This window comes from Porites lutea, chromosome 4 (assembly GCF_958299795.1).
Source record: "Porites lutea chromosome 4, jaPorLute2.1, whole genome shotgun sequence".
NCBI classification, from domain to species: Eukaryota; Metazoa; Cnidaria; class Anthozoa; order Scleractinia; family Poritidae; genus Porites; species Porites lutea.
The window spans coordinates 7,450,737-7,466,034 of NC_133204.1; the positions used below are offsets into that span (position 1 = coordinate 7,450,737).

Consider the following 15,298-nt stretch of genomic DNA (forward strand, 5'->3'; position numbering starts at 1 on the left):
AAATACAAGTTGTAAAAAAAAAAACTAGCCGCTGACTAAAGAGGGAAGATATGCATCAATGTTATCCTTACCTTAAGCTTATGTAAAGGATCAGCACCATGTGCCAACAGAAGTTCCACAACTGCCAAATGTCCTCCAGCACAGGCAAGAGACAGCACAGTGTGATCATTCATAGTGGTTTGACGGTTAACATCAGCTCCTGTAGAAAAACCATCATAACTTTCTTACATTTACCTTGTAAGACTGATATGAATAACTGGAGGATGACTTGAAAGTGTCATTGTTACAAAATGTACCTCTACTGATGAGGAACTGCACTGTGCAAAGATGACCTGCTCTTGCAGCTTTCATGAGAGGTGTACGGCCTGCTTCAGATTCATGCTCCTGTGGACAGAAATAAAGAGAGGTTGAATGTTATTTCATACTGGTAGTTAAAGTTATTAGGATAACATAATTTATGCCATCAAATTGATGGCATATTGCTCGCATCTTCCAAATAATGGTAAGCGGAAGTTGGTTATGAAGAAATAGCTGGGGGATTAGAGCCAATAAGAAACAACAAAACATTTTACATGAATGATAATGTTTCTTACATACAACAACTCCAAGAAGCTACAACAAGACATGGGGTTCTACACAGTACATGTGTGATAGCACATGTGTATGACACGGGTGTATAACCCAGTCTGGGGTACAGCAGTTAGGAAATAAAATTATTTAAGATCACTGAGGGGGTTCATGTGTGCCATGGCGACAAAATATTACCAGTTCAGCCCCAGCAGCAAGCAGAACATCAGCGACATCAGTGTGACCATTCTCACAAGCAAACGACAGTGGGGTGTCACCAGTGGCAGTTGTTGCATTCACATTTGCCCCTGGAATAAACAAAAACAACTCTCAATCACTTATCAAATGAAAAACAATCTGAATCATAGAATGGATACATCTGAAGCAAACCGAAATAGCCATTGCATCTGTCTCCTGGAAAAATTTTTCTTGTTTTTAAGTGTGAAAACTACATAAAATTCTAATGAGGAAACGTGACCACTATACGAGTATGTTGCAAATGCATCCACCCAAAGCTTGTTTGACTGAGTGGATAAAACAAGAAAAAGTGAGCTAACAAAGGTCATACTGCCGATACATGTACCAAGATTATTATGCTGTTCTAATGAAAAATTTATTTATGTTTATCAAAACCATTGTGGTAATTTTCATGTTCTTTCTGATAAAACTGATACTCAGATTTTGTTATTATGCTTATGATAAGTTATAAGCACCAGCTTAGATATCAGCACAGAAAGGACAATTTTTTGAGTGACTGTTGTAATAAAGCTTTATGAGTTTAAAGGGTATGATACCTTGCTCCACTAGGAATCTTACAAGCTCTACATGTCCTTCCTGAGCAGCCTCCATCAGAGGAGTTGATGAACCCTGTTCAATGGCAGCACCTTTTAAGAAGAACAAAAAAGTATTGTTATTTATGTTTTTCATTTTTTGCTTTGGACAAAGACTTGCATTCAGTTATTCAAAGCTACCTTGCCTGACATTCAGCCCTGGTCTAAAAAAAAAACACCCAAACTTTCAACTTCCAAATAAAATGTATTTCTTGCTACCACCTAGCATAATAACCAACACTGAAATACAGACACACAAAATGGATCAAAATCCATCAATTACACATCATAAACCATGATCTTTTCAACTCCTTGACAAAACTTCTGTTTTCTGAGACGTCAGCTGACTGATGGCAGCAAAGAAGGAAAATGCTTGTAAACTGTTGGCTTTTGAACTTCAGGGTTCACATGTTATTGAAAGTGTATTCCAACCTCATGAGTAGTTTATTATGTGCATGTATTAAGATGCAATTTTTATAATTTTGGCTCTTAACACCTCATCTTTATTCACTGATATTACACATAATAATTTTCTATACCTGCTTGAAGAAGAAAGGCAGCGACATCTTGAAAACCGCCACAGCAAGCTAAGCTCAAGGCTGTCTCTTGAGTTTCCTCTGTCTGTGCATGAATATCAGCTCCTGTTAAATGAAAAGAATGCACCTTCTTGGAAAATAGCACACAGAATTTAATCTTCTCAAAAAGAGTAGTTTTACTGAAGTAATGTTATTTTAACTAAGAAAAATTTTCTCCACCATGTTCTAGAAGAAGAGCGACCATATCCAGATGCCCTTCCCTGGAAGCTTCCATGAGAGGTGTGTACCTGAAAAGCAAGAGTAAAGTTTAAATAAAAGAAACAGAACAATCAATCCATGAGTTTGACACTAACCTATCCCCTTTGTGCTGTACAGTACTGCTCAAAAGTAAGTTGACAGTCACTAGTGCCTTGATCCTCGAGACTCAATTCACAACTCTCGAAACTTTCTAGAATCAAGTCTCGAGTCTTGAGAATTGATTCTCTAGTTTCAAGAATTGAGAGTCGAGGCAAGAAATATAATGAGCTTGTCGCTTGACTGATCTCTCGAAACTCATTCATGATCTTGCAGTGAGTTGATTGATTTGAATCAGTTTGACTTGAGTGTCTGACAAAGAAAGCTACATGTACATGTACAGTAGGTTGAACTTCTACTATGGACTTGGGTTGTTCCTTGTCTAATACTCAAGACTTAAAGAACACTGCATCATCTATGTTAATTTCCAAGCTCCCTGCAAAATACATGGAGCTTTAGGTACACATTAGGTGTTCCTATGGGCGTATGAAAAACATGTGTGACTATGAATTTAATGAATGATTGAGTTTGCCATGATCAACCACTAAGTAGCTCAATAACCCACATTCGATATATTGTTAGAATAATTCTAACACAACTCCGACACTTTACGGTCATTTTTTCTATATTTGGTTTGGTTTTCTTTGTGCTTAAGTCTCTTCTGGGAATTGTGAGACAACAGAGTCATGAAAAATTTGCAATTTCTAAAGCCTTTGAGTTCCTGAAATGCCATGTGTTATCACATATTCTGAACTCTTTAATCCAAAAGTTGATACAGCTGAAACTATTTTATTGCAATATAGCTAAGCACTAAATTCCTTGTATTTTCTTCTCAACTGAGCCATAACTTACCCTTCATCATTAACTTCTTCCAGGAAAGCGCCCCTTTTGATTAGCAAATCAGCAAGCTCAACATGACCACCACAAGCTGCTAATGTCAGAGGTGATTCAAAACTATCAGCAGGCATGTTAACCTACAAAGAGACCACAAAATTGTTGTTTATCTGAATAAAAAGGGGGAGAAGTAACTCTTTGCCTTCCCTCCCCAGAAGACGTTACGAGTAAATTTCAAGCTAATTTACCAAGCTGACAGGCAGTGACAGGTTTTCTAGCCAATATAAAATTGCATAAGGGGGACTTCTGAAAAAAGAGAGAGACAAAAAACCAATAACGTCAGTTACTAAGCAAAAAAATTTTCAGCCTTGCAAAACAAAAATGATCACTTTTCTCCTGTCCAAAATATCATCAAAAGTTAATGTCAACTTTGACTTAGCCTCGTCTTCACACCCCCAACCAGGGTGTAAAAAATTTGAAAGATTCCACCCTCCTAGAAACCATTTCATTTGACAGCAGTGAAATGAATTTAAATAGAATTTATAGATATATAGTTTTATGTATACCTGTGCGCCATGATCTAAAACATCTTGAAATGAATTTAAATAGAATTTATAGATATATAGTTTTATGTATACCTGTGCACCATGATCTAAAACATCTTGAAATGAATTTAAATAGAATTTATAGATATATAGTTTTATGTATACCTGTGCGCCATGATCTAAAAGAAGCTTTGCCACTTCCACATGCCCATCCATGGAGGCCTCCATTAGTGCTGTGTGCATTTCATCTGTTTTGTGCTCTTGATCAGCTCCAGCATCAAGCAAAAACTTCACCATCTCAAGGTGACCTGAAAATATAATAAGGCAATGTAGTTTTACTTATGTTCTAACTTCTTTGTTCTAAACAAAAGAATGCAAATGACACAAATTCAACTCAGAGTTTTCAATCATGTTGACAAGAAAAGATACGGTAAGATATTCCTAACCAAACGTGAAGTACATTAAAATTCTAACCAAGTATGAAACTGTTATTGAAAGGAGAATCTACTGTAGGTTTTAAAAGCGGTTTACTGGGAATCACTTTGAGCCTCATTGTACATTTCACTTCAATTTTAACCCATTCACCCCTGAACCGCCCGTGACCGCCCGTGCGGATCCACGTCCTTTCTACCCTTTGTGACGTCATCAGTTTTAGCGGTCAAGGACAACTTTGTCCGCTAGCTTGTGCAGAGTGGGGAGATCTTTCAAACCATACCAGAATGAGCACAATTCAGTCAAGGACACCGGAGAAAGAGGCAAAAAACCATGTAACATTGACCTGAAAATCTCCATGAAAATCTTGTTCCATTGCCCACCTACCTTTCCTTTCACCTAATCCTAAGATCCTAAAAGCTTTCCTAAAAACTATTCCCACGAAAATGAAGCCTACTAAATGCCCAGCAAGAGAAAAAAAAATGAGGCAAGAAAAGCGAAAAAAGAAGGGAGGAGAGAAAGCGAAAAGTAAAAGCAAAGACTGCTGTGTCACTTCTAAACCCAAAAACTATGTCGAAATTTTGATTTCTACGCATGCCCAAACTTCGCAAGCTGATATTTTGCATCTGGATCAGAAGGCCATCAAGTGTACGACCTGTAAACCGGTTTGTGGTAAGTTTTAGCTCTTTATAGCACGACAGTGACCACAAAACCACTCGACTAGCTTCAAAATGCGTTTTTCGGCAAAATCTCCAGGAGCGAATGGGTTAAAACATTTCCTGTTTAGTGACATGTACATGTATACAGTAGAACCCGATAACTCGAACTCGGATAGCTCAAATTCCCCACTAACTCGAACTAGGTTTCATATTATCAGTTGATCAAAAATTCACTGAAATTTACCCTGATAACTCAAACCCTGGTTTTTGTAACTCCACTCAGATGCCATATATCCCATTACCTCTTCTTTTTGTATAAACAGCAAAAACACCAAAACTAACACTGGTCATCACTGTATTAATTTGATTTCAATTGGTGCAACAAACAGATCACTTTTAACCTAAAAAAAGCCTAATCATGCTACTGTTTCTGATGAGATGGGTGAACATTGCACTGCACTATACACTGAGGAGCTAAAAAATCAGCAACTACTAATACAGTGTATTAATATGGCAAATTGAATTTGGTAATCAACCCCAATAACTTGAACCCTCACTAACTCAAACTGTTTTTCATTTCCCTTCAGAGTTCAAGTAACCGGGGTTCTACTGTACGTACACAGTAAAGGCCAATTTACAAGTGTGTTTATAGCTAACATCTAACATTAAAGGTGTACAGCAAGAGTAAATATTTCTTTACAAAGAGATGTATACTGCATCCTACAAGCAGAACTGTAATTAACAGTGAAAAACAATGTTAATTGCAACAACACTACAAAAGGGAGACAACATCTCTCTATTCAAATATTACCTTTATAGCATGCCAATGTCAAGGCACTCTCCTTAAACTCATTTGAATGTGAGTTAATACAAGCACCTCGTTCAAGTAACATCTTGGCAACATTAACATGCCCCCCGCTCGCAGCTTCCATCAAAGGAGTGTGGCCATTCTCATTATGGGCCTCTATATCTGCACCATGATTTAATAGCTCTTCAACGACATCTTCGTAACCACCACAACAAGCATAGATGAGAGCAGTGTTACCAGCCTGTGACTGTGAATTGACATCAGCAGTGTGCTCAAGTAACAGCTTGACAATGTCAATATAGCCACCACTAGAAGCTTCCATCAGAGGGGTGCAGTCGCCTTTACTTCCTCGATCATCGACATTAGCATTCATGGCCAAAAGCACCTGGGCAAGCTCATAATAGCCTAAAACAAACAGTGAAATAATACCATTTTGGTTAGCCTGCACCACAGAAGAAACTGAACTTCCAGTTAAGTCCATCTGTGAACCAGTGCCAAAATGTTTGTTTCAGACCCCAGCTGTATACCAGGATTTGAGTATGTGCCATGGTTGGCATTCATTATAAAAAGCCACTGTTCAGTTGGCTAATCAGGTTGAAGGGAAATTCAAAACTCACTCCTGGTAATTCATTGAGTCTGCTGTGGACTTAGAACAAGAATCTAAATGCTGCTATGCAGATGTTAGTAACCAGCTGGGTTAGATATGTCTACAATGTAGGCTTTGGTTTGGTTTACCTAAGTCTGAGTATGTTTTTGCCTTGCTTTAAGAGTGTTACTGATTTTACCCTCATATACAAGTACATTTCTTAGGAAAAAAACCAGACCTGCAAAAAGATGCAACGGTGAGTTAAAGAACTCCTGCATAGAATAATAAGAATCACGATTTAGGGGACGGTGGCCGGGGATTTCCCCTGTCTACTGAAATCCCTGGCCCCATAGTAACTATGAGTATGATCCCTGGCTATTTTCATAGGAAACAAAAGGAAAAAATACGACCAAAAGCACTCACTGATTGTTCAGTTCCCCACCTACTAACTGCTTACACCCAGTACCTTGAAATCTTAGTGAGAGCCCTAAAGATTTAAATATTTAAGTGACCTCAGTAATAACCTGTACTGCTAATTTAATGTGTAAATGTGAATAAATGCAGGAAACAAATCCAAACCTGCTGAGCAAGCTAACGAGAGAAGACTTTCTCCTTCGTCAGTAGGTTCATGGACACTCCAGCCTTCTTCCAGAAGCTTCCTCACAGCACCAACATCTCCCTCAAGGCAGGCTTCGGCAAGACTTCGAGCTCCTACATGAACATTATTATAAATATCAACACATTTAAACAAATACTAAACAAAATGAAATCACAATACATGAAATTTTGGTAATAAATCTTTACAAAAATAGCTCTCTATAGAGAGCACATGTTTTTACAGTGAAGGGCTGGGCCAAAGTGAATGTTGCATACTGTACCCAGATATTTATAAATGTGGTTGAAAACATGGTGGTTGTCAAGAATGGAAGCACCGGCAAGTTTACTTGTTTAGTCTTGATTCATTGCTTCAATTATTTTGTGCAATATATGTCAAGGAAAAATCAAAATCAGATGATAGGGTTAAATAGAGGACTTGAACACAAATGAAAAAGAGAAAAGCAGCAAATAGAATGGAAAGTAAGCGGCTACAAATTCCAAAGCAGGCGGCGATTAGATCACCAGGTGCCTGATTCTATTGAGAACCTTGCACTTCACCTTCTTGTTATGTAGCATGCCAATGACCACAATTACCCTTTTTTGCAAAATTTCTTTTGACTAGAAAAAAATAAATTGGTGTAATGACAAGCAAGGACTAGAATGTAATAGACTCTTCTTGTTTGCGAACTGAATCATACAGTATTGTTATTTGCACCTGGCCTCAGAATCATTGCTTTGCTTACATGAACATACTTGTACTTATGGACATCATGAACATGTGAAGACTGCATGGAGTTTATATGGAAACTGTAAACACAAAAATAGTATGTACAACATCATAAAGTAATAGAGGCCTCACTGACCTGAATCAGCAGTTGTTTGGCCTGCTGATGATGGCATGCCATTATTATGAGATCTCATCCTTGTCAAGGCAGCGGCAGCTTCATCTAGTGCACAACTGACTGATGATGTTAAACGACGAAGAACTTCAGGATCAGTAAACGCTTTGCCATCTGCCAGCTTACCAACACCTGACAGTCAAAGAAATGAACGGAAAGATGAACAACACTTGTTTCTTCTTAATCTAGCACAGCGTTGAAAAAATTAACTCTGGGTGCACCGACCATATGCGCAAATGTTGTTTAGAAGTTGCTCCTTGACACTTAAAAAGTACCAAACAAAATAAAATTAAACCAAACAAAAATAAAGTACAGCAAACAATCAGGGGTTTAAATAAGCACCGACGGCCAACGAAACAAGTCGGCTACTTTGCTCATAGAAGTCAGCTACTTTTTTTCTAGAAAGAAGAAGAAACTAGTTTGAACAACTTTGTAAACAAAAAATATAGAGTAAAATCTGCATGACAACATAACTATGACGTGTTTTTATCACGGCCCACTGGTTTTATGTTATACATTAGTCATGTAAATGCTATATTTTAGTCAATTTTCACAAGTTTCTTTATACATGTAGGTTTATGCCGAATTTATTAATGTGCAAAAGTACATAACTTTGTTTTCATCATTTGTTCACTGCTTGTAGGAATTGGTTGTGACTGATAAATCATTTTCTTGAATGAAAAACATGCTCTTTTGTCCTCACTTTAGTCCCCAGAATGCTGAAAATTGCATTTTAGGGCTTTGAAATTTCAAATTTATCAGTCCTGAATTTTGCTTACCATATGCCCGAACTGTGGACTGACTGATTTTCAAATTGAAGCAATGAGGAAAGACACTAGAATAGTCACCATCAGATCTTTTTATATGCAGAACATATTGCTTCTTACAGTTTCATCTGTGGTGCAGGCTAACCTAGTCCATATTATTTCACTGTTTGTTTTAGGCAACATGATTTAATCATACAGAGTACCTGCAGCTTCTAGAAGAGTCTCTAAGCGAGCCTGAGTCTCAGGGTCCATTTTTCGTAAATCATTACTCAAGCCATCAGAACCAGACATCAGAAGTTTGGAAGTAAGTTCACTTCTTTTTGCTCGGAGGATGTATTCCATCTATAACAAAAAAATATTAATCACCATTCATCAGTGTGACCTTGACATTTCTGTTCACCACAAAGATCATCTTTACTTCTTACCAATATTAAATGTAATCAACTTTTCACACATAACAATGTGATTATGCTCATTGACTAATATTATTTATCATTAATAAAACAGACAGATTAAGTCTGGAAAGATGTTGCCATGAATTTGAGTCTTGCCAAGTTTAATCATTTTATACAAAACTACACTTTATACAGGTATAATTCTAAAGGTCAATATGCATGGAACTTAAACAACATGTCCATGATAGGGGTGTCTACATGTACTGTAGGAAAATAGTCTGTTACAATATTGTTAAGAATCAGTTTTCATTTTTTATCTCCTACCCATATTACTCTAAGCCTACCTGTAACTTCTCATACATTTGATAAATAAGTCAAGCATATAAAGCAATTTCAGCATTTGTCAATTGGACATAGATCTGGCTATCATCCTAAAATGACAGCTCAGAACTACTGTATAGAAGTACACAGAAGAAAGACAGAAAAGTCAGGAGTGTAAAGGATGGCCTAAACTAAAGAGATTAATTTTAGGTAGACCATTTTTTGATACATGTTAACTTGGAAATAGTTAATGCAACCCTTTTATAAAGTCATCTACATGTACATTACATGTACTGACAGACTGGCTGGGGAAACATCATTCTTATGTGCAAGATATGCAGTCACATTCGCAGCAAACAGTAAAAATTCAGATTAAAGCTATCAAATTTAGAAAAAGGGAGAAAAGAAATACTGCCCAAGATAATTGTAATGGATGAAACTGACATTAGATCATGTTTCGCTTAGCTATGAACAAGATTCTTAATCTCTATATTTACAATTGTAATTACCAGTCTCTACATTCAACTTCACCATCACATTTAAGTCATTGCCAAAATGCCACCAGTAGGCAGAATGTTTGTCACACAAACCTACAATCAGCGACACAATTTTAAAGACACTTATGTCAAATGGGTTATAAATTATTTCAGAGAACAATCAACTACCCTTCCCCCGGCCTCAATTCAAAGTTGGAGTATTTGTTGTTTGCAACAGATTGCTTGAACAGTAGTGCAACATTATTTACAGAAGGTAGAGGAGGGAAAGCTTCACTACTTATGTCACCAATTGTAGTTCAAAACTTAAGTTCTCACAATACTCTGGTTTCTCATTGGCAGAGCATCTTGACTAGTAATCTGAAAGTCATATGTTCAAGACCGGGTTCTAAGAAAATTTGAAGGGAGCCCAGTGTAGTCAATCTGTGAGATCTAGGAGGCCCAACCTATGATTTCAATTTAAAACCTATGATTTTCCTGCCACCAGAGAAAAAATTAATGTTAGGTGCAAGGAGACACGGGCTGCTAAAGCACAGCCTTTAGGTTTGACCACTGCTGGGAGAAATCACATTTTTTCCGAGCTGCCTGAGTCACAGACTGAAGAAACACCAATTTCAATTCTTTTTAAGTTGATCTCAGTTAGTATGAAAGTGTAATTCAAAGTGCCAGGGAATCACCTTTGTTTTTTAAGAGACTGAGATTCAGTGAATGAAAGACTTTGGTTTTCCCAATTCCAAGTTTACTAAGGCTTGTGATCGACAAAAATAATTAGAATCAACTTAAACACTGTCACCTAAAGTAACCCCTTTAGACTTGTAAGCAGATTCAAAGCAGATATCATAATGCTTTTGAGAAGTGAATTTCTAACACCTTCATGGAAACATATCAACAAACCAACAAACATATCAACATTAAACCATTTTCCACTAAGAAAATGAACTGATATCTTGGTTCTTACACTATGGACAAGAAATTATGGAGTATTGTAACAGATACTTGACGTACAGTAAATTAAAAATACGTCCAACCAAACAAGCAATAACAATGGTGTAACGTGATTATGTAATTCCACTTTTTCCCTTGGGACAAAAAAAACAATAGCGAAACATCTTCTTCTGACATGGCCAAACACTTCGATAAATGTATGGAAGTGTATTCTCCTTATAAAGTAATTTTTTTAAGATAAGAATTTACTTTTCGGACAGTTTGTTCTTGTTCTTTTCCGGATACTCACCAAATCATGAAGCTGAAGTCTTTCGTATACAATTTCATGCACGCTCAGTTCCTCAGTGGGTCATGAAATTCTTGTACGTCAAGAAATAAACAATTTACATCTTTACAAATTGATGGCGTTTTACTATTAGGCTAAACGGCTGAATCTGTTTTAAAGTGCACTAGTAAAAAGTGGAATGCCACATAATTTTACTGTATAATGATTGAACTTCTAGGATTCTGATTTGGACCACTCCTCCGACACGTGTTTTGGGCTTCGTTCTGAGCCATCGTAGCGACACTTAAGATATTTTGAGCATCGCATCATAAAGGAAAATCTCATAATGTGTTTGCAAAAGAGTCGCCATGGATTTTCTAGCCAGCAATGAAATATCAGCTTGAAAAATAAAATTGATTTCGCTTGCTAAGTCTCTTCTCACGTCACTAGAAATCGGGACTCGCCAGAAAGATATCGCACAAACATTTAGTTGTAGATCGTTATAGAGTGAAATCTATGCGTAAAAGAGAACGTTTGTAACCGTTTTCCTTTACCAATTCTTATCAAAATTTTGTTTAGTCCCTCGAAAAAGCGAACAATGTACCCGTCAATCATGGTAAATACACAGCGAACAAACTCTGTTTCGAATATTTACGACAAAAGGACAAGACTGCTTTAAGATCACCATTCGTCTCTTCTGAAAATTATAATGCGTCGAAACTCTACTTTAGATGAGAGAATAACATTTCAGAGAACCATCGGGAGACCAGGGCTGCGAAAATTTATTCAAAAGCACTAGCCCTTTCATCTAAACAAATATCTCCCATCATAAAGTCGAAGAGCTAGCTTTCATAGCTTTAATATTAATCATTGAGATAGAATAATTAACATACCAAGAAACACTTTTCCACCGTTCAAACGGAGAAAATTCTCATATAAACCGTCCTACTGAAAAAAGGAACAACAAGATATTCTACTAAAAATTTAAAAAGAAAGTATCTGATTCTTACCGCTGAGTGCTCTGTACTTTCATCGTCGAGATCATCGTCTTCCTCGTCTGACGAATCGGAGATCGATGGCGACCTTTCGTTCGGAAAAACCGCGCCGGCATTTACCACTGACTTATGTTGTTGATGAACAGACATTATCTACAAATTTCCACTGTTATTTACAAGTACTTTAAATTCTCTTCTTGGCATATTGGGTTTTTTACTTCATGTGAAAATGCGACGATTCGATCACATTCTCACCTTCCACCGCCATGTTTCAGGCATCGCAGTGACAATGATTCTCGGAAAACCCCGGATATATGTAAATGGCGCCTGTGAGATTGCGCACACAGGCACACCATGGTCTCTTGACCTTGCATTGCGACTAGCGTAGTGGGAAATTTTTACCATTTCTAAAATGTGCTCAACCTAAAAATATTTGTCTATTTTCACAATACTATTTGGTATGCTTACATAACTTGGTATCAGATTTTTTTTCACCTTTTGCGTATATTTTTAGCCCCTCCTGTAAATTTGATCCGGCTGGTCTTATCTAGGTTTTGATGTTTTTCACTGTTTTCAAGGCAGAATTAAAGTCGAAATGTCTGTACCTATTACAAAACGAGACAAGTGAGACATTTGAGAAGTTTGAAGAGGACCTCTTTTTCATTCAACTTTATATTTGTTTAACTGTAAAATGAATTAATTTAATTAGTTTGTTTATTTATTTATTTATTTATTTATTTATTTACTTGTTCATACTTCCACGTCTTCCACGAATTTCCTCAAATTTTGACAAGCGAAAACCCATTGGGTATCATCGACAACAATGTTTTAAACACCCAGGATGGTTACTCTGGATTCCAAGAGAAGGTGATTAAAAGTCCCCCAGGGTTAACGCTTTTGGAAATTATGCTCATACTGACGAACTATGCCAAAAATTATGCTAGCACAAAGCACATCTCCCATAATTCACCTTGTTTGTCCCCAAAACTTTGTCTACAATTTCTTCTGGGACAACTGCAATACCCAGTAGAAATGAAAAACAAAGCACATGCAAAACTTTGGGTGGATAATGAGGTGCATTATGGGAGATGTGCAAATGATTGTGCTAGCATAATTTTTGGCATAATTCGTCATTACGAACATAATTTCCATGTATTTCCCCAAAAAAGTACTTAGTAGCATAATTTGCACTTTTGGCTTGAATTTCAGCACATTGTCATTTATTGATCATGCAACCAATTTTTTTTTGACCCGAGATAAGTGTTAAGGGCAAATTTTAAGCAACAAAATGAATTTTTTGTCTGCTTGTTGTCGCTTCATGGGACATGGGTCAGGAAGTGACCTCGGACTTTACCTGGGACATTTTCACCGGACTCAAAGCATGCGCATATCTGACTAGCTAGCTCGGTTAACCAAGATGGCGTCCGTGTGCTGGTTTTTTGTTTGGATTTTTATAGTTTTCAGAGGATGAATTATGCACTCTTAAAGTTTCTAGATGTAAATAGGTAAATGTGTTTGCCATTTACATGTTTGTTGCATAATTATTAAGATATTTTTTACCAAATTTGAAGTAAAAAGTAGAAGCATATTAAATTTCTGCATATTTTGTTTGTAAGCATAATTTACAAAAACTAACATAATTACTGGCATAATTTTAGAAATATACGAGCACTGCTTGTAGCATATTATGCTCCTTTTTCGAGCACAATCTATCAAAGCCTACCAAGGCTTCGCTCTTTCCATCTCGGTGGATTTTCACAAACAAAAACTGGTCCATGCAAGTAGAAAGTTTTAAAAAACCTTTAAAGGGTCTACTCAGGCTGTTCAGACAGGGATACATAGAGTCTAAAATATGCATAATTTACTTTCACCTTTTTAAAAATAGGTCATGATGATGAAAAATCGAAAATAGCCAGGCAATTCTAGCGAGAAACTAGGCTACGTATATGAGTAGCCTAGATGATGCGATATACTTTTGTTGTTAGCCTGCAAACACAGCCGTTTCTTCCTGCTCCTCGCGCCTAAGGAAGTTGGCGAAACGTCCCTAGCGGCGTGGAGCACGGAGAAACGGCTGTATTCGCAGGCTATTTTGTTTTAGTAAAATCCAACTAGTGGTCTATTATCAATGCTGCGTTCTGATTGGTTGAGCTACTACTAGGCTATATGTTATAGCCCCCTAGTAGCGAAAAGCGCGGGCTTTTTGGCGGCAACAAAGGATTAAAGTCTAGCTTTAACTAGCTAAAATTTTCTTATTCTCGATATTTTTGACCAACTAGTTGGATTTTACTTAATCAATTATTCCTCTCGCCCTCATGGCATCTGAGTCAATAGCCCATTCGGCCGTCGGCCTCATGGCCTATTGACTCAGAGCCCATGAGGGCGAGAGGAATAATTGTTAAGTATGCTAGTAACAAATAAATTCAATAAAAGAATCGCGGTGGCATATCCAGTAATTCGCGGAACCCATGGAACCTATGAAACCTACGGAACTCCCTCTACTGTACTTAAAACAGAAAATACGTTCCTGAATATTATGGTTAAAAGCCTTTCCAGGGTATGTACATACTGTATATTTGTCCGTATCTCTTTTATTGATTTGTTGTTTCATACAAAAGTGGTCACTGGTTTTGACAACGGCCATCATTTTTGAAAGGATACTGCGTCAGCCATAGGCAGTATAGTCAAATACATTTTTAGAATCCCGACAAAAATTTCCTAAAAGAAAAGTGCATCCTTTTAATGCAAGTAGCCTGCGTTACAATTTAGTTCGTCCTTAACGTACAGAGCGAGCACTACTCGTCAGAGAGACGGGAGTCACGGGACTGATACGACAGGTAAACTCGTAGAGAGTGAGGTCGGGCTGGGTGCAAATCTAGAGATCCGGCCCCGGTTGTTGAATCGAAATCGAAAACGAAGGATCAGAAATTGGCGAATTGGTGCCGAATTTACTTTGTTTGGATAAATATGAAATGGCATTTCTAATAGAGGATCAACATACCTAAATTTCCACGTTTGGAATGAATGTACACGAAGTTGAAATTTGAACTTTTAAATAATTCAAGATTAAATGTGGGCATTTAAAATAATGTTTACCCAGGCTTATAATTTTTTTATTGAAGTGCAATGGACGGTCATTCCAAACGTGAAGTGTTAGAAATATTTAATATGAATAAGAAAAATGCTATTACTCGATTTCTTTTCTTAAACCCGTCACCAATTTGTCAAATATTTACGATTTTTTAACAAAATGGTCACGTGACATATCTCGTGACTTATTGACACAATATTTATACTATATAATGTTAAGGACGATCAGATCTTAATGTATGCCAAATTTTGATTCACCTCCATAATCTAAGTTCCTACATTATTCTAAATTATCCCAACCCAAAGAGTGTGTCATACTTAATACACTAGAATAAATACAGTCGACTCCCGATAACTCGAACCCTCGCTAACTCGAACCAAAATCGATTTCCCCTGGATATCCGTCATACATTTACTGTAATTTTACCCTCGGTAACTCGAA

At 37.1% G+C, this 15,298-nt stretch overlaps 1 protein-coding gene across 2 annotated transcripts in view; it reads right to left on the reverse strand.

The window, feature by feature from the left end:
* Nucleotides 1–12,059, reverse strand: part of LOC140935576 (ankyrin repeat domain-containing protein 17-like) — a 29,138-nt gene extending 17,079 nt beyond the window's left edge. For both annotated transcript variants that reach the window (XM_073385138.1, XM_073385137.1), the window contains exons 1-13: nucleotides 11,785–12,059; nucleotides 8,558–8,696; nucleotides 7,552–7,719; nucleotides 6,671–6,802; nucleotides 5,509–5,910; nucleotides 3,772–3,914; nucleotides 3,080–3,201; nucleotides 2,153–2,220; nucleotides 1,937–2,038; nucleotides 1,362–1,451; nucleotides 766–875; nucleotides 297–384; nucleotides 72–199 (exon numbers count right to left, since the gene is read on the reverse strand). In XM_073385138.1, coding sequence (XP_073241239.1) covers nucleotides 72–199; nucleotides 297–384; nucleotides 766–875; nucleotides 1,362–1,451; nucleotides 1,937–2,038; nucleotides 2,153–2,220; nucleotides 3,080–3,201; nucleotides 3,772–3,914; nucleotides 5,509–5,910; nucleotides 6,671–6,802; nucleotides 7,552–7,719; nucleotides 8,558–8,696; nucleotides 11,785–11,919 — 1,827 coding nt within the window. In that variant the 5' untranslated portion in view covers nucleotides 11,920–12,059. The remainder of the gene's footprint in view (nucleotides 1–71; nucleotides 200–296; nucleotides 385–765; nucleotides 876–1,361; nucleotides 1,452–1,936; nucleotides 2,039–2,152; nucleotides 2,221–3,079; nucleotides 3,202–3,771; nucleotides 3,915–5,508; nucleotides 5,911–6,670; nucleotides 6,803–7,551; nucleotides 7,720–8,557; nucleotides 8,697–11,784) is intronic.
* Nucleotides 12,060–15,298: the final 3,239 nt, after the last annotated feature.